Raw genomic sequence first — 16,001 nt, 5'->3', positions numbered from 1 at the left:
TTTTATTACATCGAGTAAGGTCGTGTTTCTTAGACTACATTAATTCTGACATAATATGATCGTGTGAGTTTAAAACAAATTCCAGTTTACGGGTTTGAATGTAGTATTTTACCTAATAGGTTATTTTTTATAGCTATATTTCAATATTCATGAGAAATAGAAAGTTTTTTACAATGAGATCAACATTATTTAAAGGACCTGATATCTGCAGTTGCAATAGCGTTGAAAACTATAAACATTTTAGATTTAAATTTTCTGTAATCACTGCGTCCAAATAAGTATTCCATAATGGAATAGCACACTGTAGAACATAAGTTAACTGCTATCGAATGATGTTTTAACTTCGCGTGAAGCCATGTATAGTAATAACACATTGAGAGATCGCGAGAATGATCGTCAGTGGGTGATATAACAGAGAAGGCAAGCGTTATTCAGCATTAACTTAATAAATCATTTGAGTGCGTTACTAATATGATACAAACACGAAATCTGCGGCTACAACAGATTTCTTTTAATTGGAATTACTCTTGAAAATATTCTTTGTTATTTTCCAAGTTACAACTACCTCTAATACAAATAAAGTGGCTGATGTTATACAAAAACAGTGCATTAATGTGATCCCGAGACAAAAAAGACTAAAAAAGCAAGCGTTCTTAATTAGGTACTATGATACAAAATGAAACTGAATTGAAATTTAAGTATACTAGAAAAAATAAAAACCTATTGCCTTAAGGGCATTTATAACTATTGCTAAGAGAATAATACACATAAATTATATTCAGATGCGTATTATTCCTAAACTATAATTTACAGTCTACTTTTTAAGAAAAAACTTACAAATTATCATGATCTTGGTGTGGCCGATGTGAAAAGTGGCAACTCCAAAAAATGGAGTCGAAGCGAAATTACGTGTTAATGTGATTGGATTACGTACAAATAGCCAGAATTTCTATTAAGCAATTACTTAACGACTCTAGTTAGGTAAATAGTACTCGAGAAAACCAGCTACTCGAAAGCAGAAAATTATTTGCATTGCATTGTGTTTCTGCTGCAATTAACGCTACATTTTATCTAAGCACTCGTGATGCATTAACTAATAAATTATATTATTTATTCATCTTAACATTTCAAGAAATGCGTATAATATTGGATCTAATTACTTAAATAAAAAATGGTCATTATAACTTACCGGCAATTTGAAATACTTATTAGGCTACACATTATTACACTGCGTATCATGCTTTCTTTTGATAAAACTTAGGTCCCGGGATCACATGTACTAAAAACAAACATCACCGAGTTTTGCGTACCCGGTAAAAGGATATACTATTCACGTTTTGAAACACTGCTAATTTAGGTGTATCACCTATTTGTCTATCACTTAGAGTGTCACGCAAAAATTAGTAGGCCGATTTTGAAGACTTTCACTTTTTGAAAGTTGAGGGTGCAGTACCTACGATGAATACACAGTTACGTAAAACGGGGTTTCTTCTTCTGTAAAATGTACACGTAATTTGCGATAGTACTACGAGCTGAATTTGAATATTATATCCAGTAGGATCCAAGTGAAACTAGCAGTGGTAGCAGGTATACCACATGGGCAATTGAGAGAACATTAACGGCCAATTTTAACAAACTATGTAACTGTAGATTTGTGTGTGTCAAAATTGTATAGCTAGTAAGCAAATCTACAGATTGATGATGAGAATGTTATTGGAATTAGCCGTAATTAAAACATTTGCTTTTTAGACTGTGGTTACTATATACCGCACATAAAATGTTTAATTATGTTTAGTGGTAAAGAGGTGATCGATAAAAAGTCCTTGGTAAGAAGAATATTCCTATTTTATGAGAGTACACAGAAAATTAAGTATTCAGAATAGTGACAAGTCAAAAAACAGGTATGATCAATTTAAAATGTTAGATTATGCTGAGTAACAGAGTCTCGGTTTTAAAAGTAAGCTATACATATAACGTAGGTACCTACATATTTCGACTTAATTGACTACGCTATTGAATCTTGCGGAAAGGAAATTACTTTTGTCTTTCAAGGAGGTCTGCATTTTTAAAACCTTGAAATACAAAACAAGTTATAGAAGCACTACACACGTGTTAATCGTTTCACAGATAATAGTTAAATATAAATGGTAAATTCCTAATAAAACCAATATTTCATGGTCCAAATTATTGGCATGGTATGTTGAGACTAGAACGAATGTGGTCACAACTTAAACCTCAACTTGAATGATCACGAGTTGAGTGAGCGAGTAGAGGATCCAATGTGGTGGACACTCAGTCGACAGCAAAATTACAAACTCCACTAAAGCATACAAGTACTTCTTCTAGATAAAGTAAAAAACACAAGTGTGCAAAAACAATAACAATCAAGTAGGTACCAGAGTACCAAAGACCACGATAAAAATCAAAGAGCCTTTGTTTAGTTTAGATGTGTTAGTTCGTATTAAATTGTGGATTTATAGTTATACTATAGCAACACTTTATGATTGTCAATGGCTAATAAAGACCAGGGTTGCCAACATATGAAAAGATGTTCTTTTCAGTGGAGATTTGCCATAACAACGTAAGAATAAAGGAAAAACCATGTTTTCGAAGAAATAACCGTTTTAAACAGAGCATTGAAGTATTTGCTAAGATCCTTCTGCACTCAACTCTCAAAGACCAAACGTTAATTTCGGGTTTGGTAACAATTCAAGAGACCTTTTACATTATAATATAAAAATGATGTAGATACTGATAAAGCCTTTTCTCTTAACCATCATAATGAAATTAATACAATGCGAAAAAGACAAGTACCTACGTTATATCAAATAGTTCCCCATTTTAATGGAAATAAATATCCATTTACCATTTTGGCTCTCTACAAATCTTTACAATGTATTTTACAGAAACCATTTATCCAGTAAAGTAGGTATAGCTATGAAGCAAAAAGTGTATTGTTGAGTTAAGGATACCAAACATGGTAGTCACTGTCGTACTGAATGGTAGTGAGTCATGGATTCCTCTCTGGTGTTAGAGAATTATGCAATTCTAGTATTTAATGCACTCATCATTGTTTAGAAATGTTAATTTGCTATAAAGTTATCAATGGTCTTACTTTTATAAACTTATTATATGAAGTAAAAACATTAAGGCATGGTTTTCGTTACAGAGCCTTAAAATTATGTGTTAGGCACACCTCTAGTAGACTGTAAAACAATAATTCTATTTAAATTATGTAACGACACGATAACGATTTTCATTTCATTTAACAACATTCTTTTCCATTTGTTATTGCTTACGCAATATCGACTATTCTTTTTACATATTATTTCTCTAGCAACCCTTGTTATTAATTCTCCAACATAAGATCAAGCCACAAATGGATTAGCATTATGTTGTTGGTTTAATATGTTCTTATCATTCGTAATTACTAATTTTATCTTCATATGTGACCCGTAATCATTCTGGGTCTCGGTATTGTATGTCATTGGTCCGGTGTTGTGACTTGCTCGATTACAAATACCTACCTATCGTTAAATCGTAGGGTAACTTGAAACAATCATTTCAGCGTGAAATCGAAAATCTAACAATGAGGTTCTAGAACGCCTCCATGTTGCAACGCATTTTATTTTAATACTAATACGCCTAGGCACTGTTATGGTTAATGGCAAATGTAGTTTGATAAACAAAATTGTTAGTTTAATAAAGAGATCTGTTTACACAACAGGGTATTGTTGCAAGAGAACAAACCATGTTATAACATAACCACTACACACCTGTGTCTTAAAATGTATTTTCCAAGTATTTACCTCGACACGGTGTTAACAGCAACATCAACGTCGAAGAAGATGTCCACCAGTTCGTCCACTTCCGAATCCGGTGTCAGCGAGGGTGGCAATGTGGCCGGAGGAGAAGCGGCCACATTGACCGAATGTATCCCGCAATTGAAAAGCACAGGTTCTGTTTGTACCATGGGCAGCATGGCTAAGACACACTAGAACGTTCACTGCCACTATTTATTAAAGGAATATATCCCAAGATTAATTTTAAATAGCACAATACGTATCCGCATCCAAACATACACTGCATTGCGCCACGACCGCCGCGACGCAATTTTTTAATACTATGAAGGTTTCTAAATTCACACTGTTAATACAACTACAAAACCAATTAACTGAAAACTGCTAGTTTGTATTACGTCTCGTTTAATTTTAATATTGACCGACTATAACATGCAGTAACTTTATTACGTAGTGATAGTGCAATTTCCTATCGATATCCGTGCGAAACGTTCGCTACAAAACGACGATGAAAGTCAACTGAAAGGCGAGACGTAGATATACACACATCCTTTTCGTTCGCCGCTTTACAAATTATCAACACGGCGGGCGGCGCGGCGCGACACGACGCAGAACGTCGACAGCGGCGACGGTGACGACGACAGCGATGGCTAAGAGCAAGAGCGTGAGAAGGTGGACTGATGGACTGAACAGTATCGCTATTATAGTCACACCAACGTCATTCCTAACTAAACCGAGTCTGCGATCTCGCTCGCCGACACGAATAGCTTGAACTTGCCGAATACAGCCGAGTACTTACGATTTAGTACGACGTATAAATACATAACAAAAAATTGTTTGCTATTTCATTAGCCATCTATTTGTTGCGAAACACGACCGAAATATAATAAACAATCAACGCCAAGGTATCTATAGGCCAATGTTTCGATAACTTTATAAACGGCAAATGGGGTAAAATTGTACATTAACTTATTGTAAATAGTTACAACTACAAATACATACTTACTTCAATTTAAAATATGTACATACTCAACTAGGTATATTATTTGATACTGAGATCTTGAAGGCGTTGCGTAAACAAGTTTTTTTTTCTTCATAAAAAAGGAAAATGCTTTAAAATAAACGTTATGTATAATTTAAAAGTTAAACTATTGAGTTAAGGTGCAGTTCTTACAATAAAAAATAAGATTGTATTATGTTACATGTGACATTGTGCTTATTAGGATTTATTTCTAAATAACAAACGTTATTGAATTTTGATAATTGAATAAAGTTGGACATTAAACAAATGGCTAAATCGCGCGACATACAGCGATACGTTGTAAGCCGTGACGTAGGCACTCGTACCTACATGAAAGTGAAATGGAACAGTATTTGTGTCAAGTGCACAATTTAGATAACAAGGTCATCCATTGCATAACTCTATCGCATGATTTTTTTATTTTACTCTACAATCTACGATAGATCCGCTAAATTGGAAGCATTTTTGGAGTAACCCCATTTAGATATTAAATGTTAAATAAACCTTACAACCATATCTTTTGATAGATTAAGTATAATTCCGTTTCGCGCCCCTAAACCAAATAAAATATATGTTAATAAGTATTAAATATAGATAACCATTGTAGATAATAAACCTTACGGATAATAATTAAGAGTAAGTATTTAATATATCGATTTCAAACCATTTTTGTCTTAATCATGAATTATACGGAGTTAAATTCATTGAAACACGAAATTCTAGGTAAAAGAGTAAAGGGGCAGTAGAGGAAGAGCGCGGCGCGTGCAGATATCGGTGCAGGCGGCCCCGCAGATCTATGTCAGTGGGTCACGGCAATGACGTGGCACACGGCCGCCGCGACTCGCGCCGCGCACTTCATTCTAATTCCGCTTCACCGGTATCTTCGTGTTGACTAGAGGGCTATTTATTTATTTACTCATGTGTTACTGCGTTAATCTGACGCATTCTGTAAAATCATTTTAACAATTGTATTTCAGATTAGCTGTTGAGATACTCCTGGTGGAATATAGTACGTTCAATTAAAAATGGATGTACTAAATACCAGGAGGTCTACTTTGTGCTGACATTGACCGACTGAAATGATTCACGTGAGAATGAGAAATACAAGTTGATTAATTCGCAATTCGGTTTATAGGTGGTATTTTCCTATTGACCCGTTTCCAGGTATATTTGCTGTAATGGGATCGCGCCCTTCAGATATTAGGAGAACTAATGATGATGAAAACAACAAAATACGTTAACGAACATGTCATTATATTTATAACTATTACAGTAATAGGTCGGACTCTTACGATTAATATAAAATACCTGGGGATATCAGACTTCTCGACAGTGCATCGTCAACTCATATAATTTAGTTTCCACCCAGGTCTGTTGTTTATTGCATACAACTCATATTACTCCCACTTAAACTGGATCAGTAGCAAACTGATGTATCCTTTTATACATCATCAGAATCAAAAAAAAAAAATGTAATCTACAATATGGGGATCATCGTGCATCACCTAAGACAGAAAAAACTTATAAATATATACTTATTTCTTAATCTATCGACATATTTAAATTATTTTGACTTAGGCCTTAAATTTTCACATTTAGCATAATGCAAACAATCAGAAACCTTACCCAATCAGTAAAAAATTAGACATGTGATAAAAGTGTTATAATAGTCCTATTATGTACAACACAATAATTTTGGCTTACTCCAAACGATGCTTTGCTTAGTAGCTGGTGAGATCATAAATGCAATTTTTGTCTCATACTAGAATATCTCCCACGTACGAAAATAGGTAATGGGTGGTTTAGGAGCGTAATTAACTAAGTCAGATTATTTGAATATCTCCTCATGCCCCAGCACCTAATCTTGTTCCAAGAGACGTTGACGAATGGTGACAAGACAACAGAGACCAGATACAATTATTTTAAAGACCTAACTATTTATATTCTCGAAAAGCAAAATAATTTAATGTATTCCCTTTAAGTTTATACGCAAATATAATAAGACAGTAAAACAGTCAAAAAGTTGGTTTACATCTCAAGCGAAACTTAACACCATTTTTATTCCTATTTAAGCCTATATCATACATTATCCTTCTCCCTCCCCTAAAAAATAACTTCTGTATCTCAATGAGCGTTCAAGATATAGAGTGTATTTTGTGAGTGAACTTTACTCATCAGACTCAGATATCTTTACAGTCTGTTAAGTTTAAACGAAACTCAGCCAATATCGTGTTTACAAGAAATGATGAGCTTCAACCTCAGGGGAGCGTAGATAATCTCATCAAATGAAACAACTAATGAGAATATAAATGGCGTTCTATATTGGTTGGGGACCGGGTGGACTTATCGTGACGTCCCCGTTGCATAGTCAATCATAAGTCTCGCTATTTATTAATCATCCACCATCGATATATAATTATTTTTACATTAATCTGTATTTTAAATCAGAATAATCAGGTACTATCTTTTTACCCGAAGAACTGTTTAGTAAGTAAATAATCTACAAGGAAAATAACATGCCAAACTTAGTTCTAACCGATGTAAATCAGCGTACCCTTTGTTCTACCTCAGTCAAATTGTTAAACCGATTTTCATAACGTGGTGTAATGATAAAAATATGTGAAGACGAATGACGTTTATATCGTCATGCCAGCTAGCTACCTTGATTTCGAACGACTTCTTTCGTAATCGTTATGACTATGAGTAATATAAAAACGAGATTGAAATAAATAGATAAAATTATAGATAAAGCGAAAACGTCGTTTGATGGATTTTAGATATAGATTGCTCTTTTCAAAGCCCTAAATAAAATTTATTTATTGGCAGAGAATTTGATTGATCCTTAAAAAAATATTTGTCAGCATCCATTGGTCGTTTGTATAAATGTGAACCCAGTCTCTATTTGTTCCTTGGTTCTCTCGTTACCTGTGACTCTATCAGGCTCATGTGTAAACTTGTGTAGTATAAAGACTGAGGTGTCCGCAAAGAATCCCCGCAAATGCGTTGCGTCACGTGGGCGGGCAGATCGATTGGGTGAGCGGGAATGTTAGCGCTTGCGCGAACCCCATCTCATTTATCGACCGCCAACTTTTAACTGAACGCTTTTGGGGCAGGTTAGGCCTATGCTCTGGGGTCAAGGTCACGCGCCTCACCACTGAAATATTACTTATAGTACTCAAACTAGATAGAAATATTAAAAAAATATTGCGGAGAGAAGCATTACTTCATCAACTACGTCGAAATTGGTATTTAAGTTTAGTGCTAGCTAATAAAATCTTTACGAAATCTTGGTGATTACTTGAATTCAATGCAATTCCATATTTGAGAGGATCACGATGATAAAACACATTCTTGCCGATGCTTTATTTCTATATTATTAGAAATACCTATATCAAGACAAAAAATAGCATCATCTACACGCTTGCTGATTAGAACAGGCTTCCTTTCCGTACGTGGTTTCTACATGACCGATAGAACTGCATAGTCATGCCTGGCGATTATTTCAACCTATTCACAATGATTGCGTTATCTCGTGACATGACCACGCAGGTGTTGCATAGGGAGTACTAGACGTGATCACAAAGACCAGGAGAAATATTGTTTACTACGCCAATAACGACAACTACAGCTTCCAATAAAATATTAATAGTATATTATGACATCAATCCAGTTTTAATCGGTTAACATGGAATTATAAGAATATACATACGTACAGTTTTTATAAAACTGATAAAATACAGCTTAAATCTATGATTAAAATAGTTTAACTAAAGCATATACAAAACCCACTTTAAAAACAACGTAATTTAAAGTACCTTCGTAAATAGAAAGTTTTCTAATCTTCAATTTGTATTTTAAACGTGATACGAACAAAGCAGGACCAATGCCAAGATCAGGAAAAACCGGCGAAGCGTTGCCAGTACCTACATGTTGCGTTACGTTTATTGTGTAAGTTACGTCGCCAAGTTACGAAGAACAAGCGATGTTATCGTGGAGCTCTAGAATCGAGACGAAAAAATATTTGTATCTCTATATGTCCACTGCTTAAACTAGTCGTTCTAATTCCAGTCAAGTTTATAGTTGCATATTTAACTTAATATCCAGTTTAATAATACCTAGGTTAAAAAATAATAATTAGAGAGATACGTAAATTATTTGAACAGGTTTAAAAGTATTTTCCTGACTAAGATTTTATGTCTAAGACTTAAAAATTTGCAACTGGAGTTACGAGATATATTTAGCATCTTTATTCTTGTTATTTATAAAATTAAATTGATTTTTTTATGAAAGTATGGAAGGAAAATGATCATAAGTGCGCGTTGACCGCAGCAAGAGGCGACGCGCAGTGGCGACGTCGGCGGTGGCGGCGGGGTCGGCGCAGGCTTCCTTCGCCCGGGATTGATCGTCCCCGTACCTACTTCGCATGTGAAGTCTCTGGTGTCGTCATGGAGACCGTCTGCCGCTATCGCCGTCGTAGCGTCGCCATGAGAACCGTGCTGATTCAATAGCTCAAAATTTCTCAACACGCAAATAAAATTAGCTTTGCCTCGGACTACTTGTAAATAATCTTCAGGTCGGATTTATTGAAAAAAAAAAACGAAAGATTTGTAAAATTCAATCTTATTTCCATGACTGAATCACATGATTAATAAACAAATACAATATAGCTCAGTCAATAAAACCGAAGCTTCAATTAAACCGAATGATTTCTTTCTCCTATCTATTTACCTTTAAACAAACAAAAATATCCCAGACACCCGGGCCTCTGCCGTCCGGGCTACACGGGGTCTGGACGAAATAGGGCTTAGCTTGAGCTATCTGATCAAATATTATATAAATACCATCCACTAGTTAATTAGTACGGTTTATATTGACATGATTGAAACCAACATCCATGAAATGTAAACCACGTATTTGTTACATAGATATTTGTAACACATATAATATAACAAATTATTAACTGCAATTGCAACATAACCCCTTTTCTGAACTTCATATAACCGATCAACAAGTTAGTTGTTTATATACCTATCCTAATTGCTAAGTATGTATTATTCAAAAAAGTCGTTGATAATGAAAAATTATGATTATTCAGCAAATTATGTTGTACAAGTGGAGTATTTGTTTACACAAAAAAACGTGATAGTTACATAATTTTGTTAATTTATGGAAAAAACTGCTCAGCATGTTAAAAATTTGGCTATTTCACAGAAATTGTAAACTGATATTAAAGTAAACGAATAGCGAATAACAGGTATGTATTTTGGATATAGCCAAACCGTGTCAAATTAATTCGAAATGATAGGACTAGAAAATATAGTGTTAAATGCAAGCAGGACCGGATGTCGTGTCGGTTCTAGGAAACTCCACAGCCAGCAGTCGTCTCTTGATGACACAAATGACTAATAAATTAATTTTCCTTATTTCCTTCGGTTTACGAAAATATGTACTGATGACAATGTCTTTGTCAGAGGTGCTGCAACGCTATACGTCTTTCATAACGCCTAAATTATACCAAACTTTAATGAGCCAATTAATGGAAAAAAGCGCTTAAAGAGGGGGAAATCATCCAATGACTTCTGACTGTTATTGATTAAAAACAACTCCGTTCCTACTCCTGCTTTTCGAGCCGGAGCCCAGGTAGCCCGCTAGGCAGTCTGCAGCTCCGGGAAGCGCTAGCTTTAGTTTGGAAATGAAGAGCACATTTGAGGTAGTAAATTACTACATTTAACTAATAACCTATGTAATTTATAAATATTCCAATCTTTAATAGTCTGTTTGATTTCTATCACAAACCACCACTGTTCGAAAATATAAGTCGTAATTGCAATATACACCGCTACTTTAATATATTTATGTTAACACTTTTTAGACCACAAATATTTATCCTAATTTAGTCCTAAGTACTATAACTACAGTAGATTAATGATATAATGACAAGCAAAAATCGGTAATAAACATGATGCTAAAGAAAATGACGTTATATTTGGACAGAATAGCATATATGACACTTTTTTAAGGAGGAAAATCATCTTAATGATTTCTCCCGTCTTGGACGGGCCAGAGGGAGTGTCAGACTCTGACTGCTTAAAAACCACCCCGTTCCTACTCCTGCTTTTCTAGCCGGAGCCTAATATGACTCTTAGGTTAGTTTATTGGTTAAAGAAGGCGTGAGAAGAGTTGACCACATCACGAAATTTCTTAATTGATTCAAGTTGAACTTAAAACCTTAAAACTTAACGAATAATAAATGCAACAACTTATACCTAAGACATCAATCTACCTTTAACTAGTTCCGCATGCAAATAGTTATTCGAGTTGATAACATTTAACCAGGTTCTTTTGTTAAAAGTGTTTAACTACAAATGGACAATTCCATAGCATGGCCAGAAACAGCTAAAATATTATTTAGGAAAACTGGAGAATCTAATGAGAAACAGAATTAATTTGATGTCTGGTCAGCCCATTAGATGCAAGTACCATATTCCATTTGAAAACGAGTTTTGCTTCCCACCTTGAAATGAGGAACTAGATTTATGCAACGTAGTGTGCACGCTCGATAACATCTTAAGCTTGTGATGTGATGTGAGCTTCTCGAGTGAATAACTATTTGATAATGATACTGGAGAGTGACCGTGAGACAGAAAAAAAAACAGCATGCATTATTTAAATCCTTTAGAAACGAGAGGAAACGCACTGAATGGGTCATATTCAGAAATTTTAAATCGTCTTAGTACTTAAATCATATAATTACCTTGCATCTTCAATAGCCAGTACTGGCATATATGGTTCATTGAAGTGTTTGGCGCTGTTCAGCGCTGAGTTCGGATGCTCCGTGGCGGTGTTAAGTCGTAGAAGGTTGCTCAAGAAAAATAATTATCTGTAACAAGACATTTTGGTTGATTAATAACAGAAAATCTAATTCTAGTTTAAGTCTAAAGCTTTATTTGTTCAATGAGGGCTTACTCGGATAAGAAGCACGTGGCGTATAAACAGCATAGTATATAAACATTTATGGCCAGTCCGTACTCGAATTCCTGACAACCTTAGAGTGTCGGTGTTGCCCAATAATTCGAGTGTGGAGGTCAGATGGTAGTCGCTGTATGTAAAACACATAATATTCATCTGGTTGGACTGAGTGCCGACCCTAACCCATTTAACAATAGGCTAAAGCAAGTGAACAAGTTCTGTAGAATATGTCGATTCGATCAGGAATATGGGGATATATTAAAATTATCTATTAGATAATATTTATATTACACTGTTTCCCGTAGCTTTACTGACGTGGAAGTATTATACAACAAGTTATCAACCCTTAATTCACCCCTTATAATAAGTTAAAATTTCCATATTCCTAAAACACGTAAATATGAATGTGAATAAAACCATATGGTGTAAAAAGTCTCAATTGAAGACTCCCTATAAATCTAACTCCACGCAATGGTATCTGTTTTAGTTACCTCCAGAGTCGTAGTTTAGGGTACCCCGATACGATTGGTTTGGTTAGGTTAGGTTGGCCCTGTGACCCTCAACGAGTGACGCGAGAAAGCGCGTCGCGGCATAGGCCGCAAATACATCATTTAGCCACCTTTGTAAAAAGTCGCCTTGAGACAATTGGGTGAATTAAATTCCATGGTGAAGAACAGACTTAGAGTCGAATCAACTCAAAAATCCCAAATCTCCTCAAGAATAAGAATACCAAAAAGTTTACTTTGTTAACTAACTAGGGTGATATTACCCAGGCCCATAGGGACGTTTCACACCTACCGCAAAATGGGTTGAGAGTCATCACTAGCTGCTTAACGCTTAGGCGTTATGAGAGGTTAGCCTCTCATAGGACTAATGATGCATTAGGGTTCTGCGTGACGAGCGTTAATTGATGAAGACCGAAAATGCGTTTATCTTTTCCATCGAAGCGTAGCGGAGGTCTCGAGGATAGTGATTTATCAATTCGTGCACCGCTAAGCTCCTCTCCATCCCACTCCGCGGCAGTGGAAACGCGGCCTAACGGAAACGGAACAACGACTACTAGAACAGTAGCTCGTAACGCGTAGTTCGTATCGTATAACTCGTAGCTCATAGTTCGTAGCAGACTGTCTGTAGCGCGAACTTCGTAGCACGTAGTTCGTAGGGCGTAGTTCGGAGCACGTATGTCGTAGCGCGTAGGTCGTAGATCGTAGCGAGAAATTCGTAGTGCGTAGTTCGAAGAGCAAATTCGTAGCTCGTAGTTCGTAACGCGTAGCCCGGACCGCGACCGCGCATAGGGTGAAGTTCGTAGCGCGTAGCAATATTTTTCCGGTATTCGCGTAGTGTTAATCACAAAAAATTCTAAATAGTTACTACCAAAAATTTGATTATAGTCTAGACAGATTGCACTTTAACTATAATTACCTATAAAAAAAAACATTTGTGTAGTGTGTAAAACGTGAATTCCACTAGCGAATCGACGGCCCGGAGAGAGTTTAATAATGCACGCACATTACATGGTTTTCTTTACTACTATGAGACAGAAGGTAATTTTATTTGTATGGATCCAACAAAGGTGTGAAAATAGTAATAATCTTCTTGAAGTAGTATAATCAGATAACTGTGTAAAAACAGTAAATAAGAATACATTCATTATTTTTTTTGAGGTGGGGAAATCATCCAATATTTCTCTCGCCTTGGACAAGGCGAGAGGGAGTGTCAGTATCCTACTGACTAAAAACCACCCCATTCCTACTCCTGCTTTTCGAACCGGAGCTCCGGTAACCCGCTAGGTAGTCCGCAGCTCCGGAAATGATGATGATAAAAGTGCATTCAATCCAAGTCAACCCGGACCATAAATATCCAGAGACAGTGCTTCTTAGAGACGATTATGAGAGCTTCTAATCTTAAAGGATTTGATTCAATTCTAAAGTTATTGATTTTCTATCACACTGCAATACATCACAGCAAATCTGTTTAATTATCCTTTTCTTTCATATTGTTTTTTTCATTGTTATGTTTTATTGACTAAAAGAGGCTGGGCCAGCCTAGTGTGGGCTTCAGGACCATATAAAAATTTTATGTGAAGTTTATTAACAATAAACAAAATTGATTTTATTAATTTATATTCCAATTGGAAGGTTGAGCCGGTCTGGATTTCTCAATATTTTCATGGACTTCTTTAGTAAATAAAGTATATTATGAGTAAGAAGAAATTGTTCTAACTAAGTACAGACAACTATTACAAATGTTGCTTACCTACAGATTCATAAAAAAAATATTTTTGTGGTTTTAGCCCACTGTATCATCTTTTCAATTTTTCTTTCTTAAAACTTTAGTCAAGACTTTATAATATACATGTTATTCTTAATCCTAACCAATATCTGGGTACTGAAATACACTTATATCTTATGTCGATTAGATAGCCAAAGATAATATACTGATAAATTTTAAATCCTCTGCCACACAGTCCAAGTGAATCAATAATTGAAAAGGACCTGTGAAATTGTTTATAGTTAATATAATTTGATACCTGACAGTTACCGACTTGATGATTATCTAGCCGTTGGTTATCTAGAAAAAGTAATGGGCTTCTTTATTCCCTCGGACTATTCCTTAGACACATTCAACGCAAATTAGGGATCGCACAAAGGTCATTAAGTTTGAGAATGCTACCAATGTCCATGGTATTGCAGTTTTAGGAAACACTCGCATCTCTGAGTTTAACTTAAAATTATCTATAAATAATAAAATTACATTGTATTATAAATAAAAATCTTGAAGAATGTTTTATATGTCTACTTATTATCATGCCACAAAGGACTGAAACATATATAATATTAAAAAATCACAGGAAGACCTAGGTAAGAAGATAGTATAGGATAAATAATTAAATATAAACATTGATAACATGTAATTGCATTGCAAACAATATTGATTATTTATAAGTAACTTGAATATAACCAATGAATGGCTCTTAGATATAAGAAAATGAATCCAGAAAAGTGGAACATGTTTCCCTTAGAAATCTACAATAAATGCTTCAAATTAACTGTGAGATCACTACGGTTAATATTATAAATTTCAATGCCCAAAAATATTTTATCTTAATAGAATACACTAGTGACACAATAAAAGTCTTCTTGCATTTTACATCAACAGGCGGGGACAGTCCACTGCGCACTGCTAGACTATAGGTCTCTCGAATGAAAAAGGGGTTTCTTACGTCAAGCCAAAATATATATGAGAAATGTATGGAGTTTCTATCAAAAACTGAGATTGATCCAGAGATTTTAAATTAAGTATATTGTATATAGGGATTGCAATCCGGTATCATTTTCAATCCGGCCGGATTTCACCGGATTGATGCTAATCCGGCCGGATCCGTCCGGATCCGGCCGGATTTTAAAGTTACTTAGGGCCTAGTATTTAGTGGGTTTTAGTTTTGATAATCTTTATATATATAATTCTTCTGTACGTGTGTATGTCACTGAACTTCTCTTAAACGACTGGACCGAATTTGATGAAAATTTTTGTGTGTGTTCAAGGGGATCTGAGAATGGTTTAGATTCACAATTTTGTCCGCTGGACAATGTTTTTTTAATTAATTTTTAATTTATTAGTAGTTGTTGATTTTGGAATGTTTTACATTGGATTCGACAGACGGCGCTACCATCGCAGTGTCAAATATTAATGACGTTAGATATTGTTTGAATAACAATTTTCATCAAAAAGGTCCAGAATGTTTGACCTTATTAAAAAAAGTTTAAAATTTTCAAATTAAAGACGTGTAGACAGGACAACGTCTGTCGGGTCCGCTAGTAATGTATAAAAAGAAAATAAAATACGTATTTATGGAAAATAAAATCACTTTTAATTATATTTTTTGGTATTAATTGTAATTTTTGGTACTATTTGTACTAAATTGGTACTATTTGGTGAAAATTATGAAACTATTTTTAATAATAAACTAATCAGTCTGACTGTCACTTTGCTGTACCTATTTATGTAAGTATCAGAAAGTACTTAAGTAATAATAATACTATTAAACTCTTATTAATAATCTACACAGTTATATAACAAAACAATCTTTTAAATTTGTACTTATAAAATCAACAACTTCAGTTCATAATCCTAAGAAACATTAAAAGCATTTATTTTTTGCAATGCAAAATTCAAATGAAAATTATTTCTGTTCCTGAAAAAACGATCTA

General features: G+C 34.8%; 1 protein-coding gene and 1 long non-coding RNA gene across 2 annotated transcripts in view; one reads left to right on the top strand and one right to left on the bottom strand.

Moving 5' to 3' along the window:
* The window catches only part of LOC118273576 (trithorax group protein osa), a 30,632-nt gene extending 26,129 nt beyond the window's left edge, over positions 1-4,503 (bottom strand). The window contains exon 1 of the mRNA XM_050694578.1: positions 3,810-4,503. Within this exon, the coding sequence (XP_050550535.1) occupies positions 3,810-3,982 (173 nt within the window). The 5' untranslated portion in view covers positions 3,983-4,503. The remainder of the gene's footprint in view (positions 1-3,809) is intronic.
* Positions 1-16,001, top strand: part of LOC126910817 (uncharacterized) — a 289,873-nt gene that overhangs the window by 112,673 nt on the left and 161,199 nt on the right. The window lies entirely within an intron of this gene.

The sequence above is a fragment of the Spodoptera frugiperda genome, chromosome 1 (assembly GCF_023101765.2).
Source record: "Spodoptera frugiperda isolate SF20-4 chromosome 1, AGI-APGP_CSIRO_Sfru_2.0, whole genome shotgun sequence".
Lineage (NCBI taxonomy): Eukaryota > Metazoa > Arthropoda > Insecta > Lepidoptera > Noctuidae > Spodoptera > Spodoptera frugiperda.
This window is presented reverse-complemented; position numbering and strand designations above follow the sequence as displayed.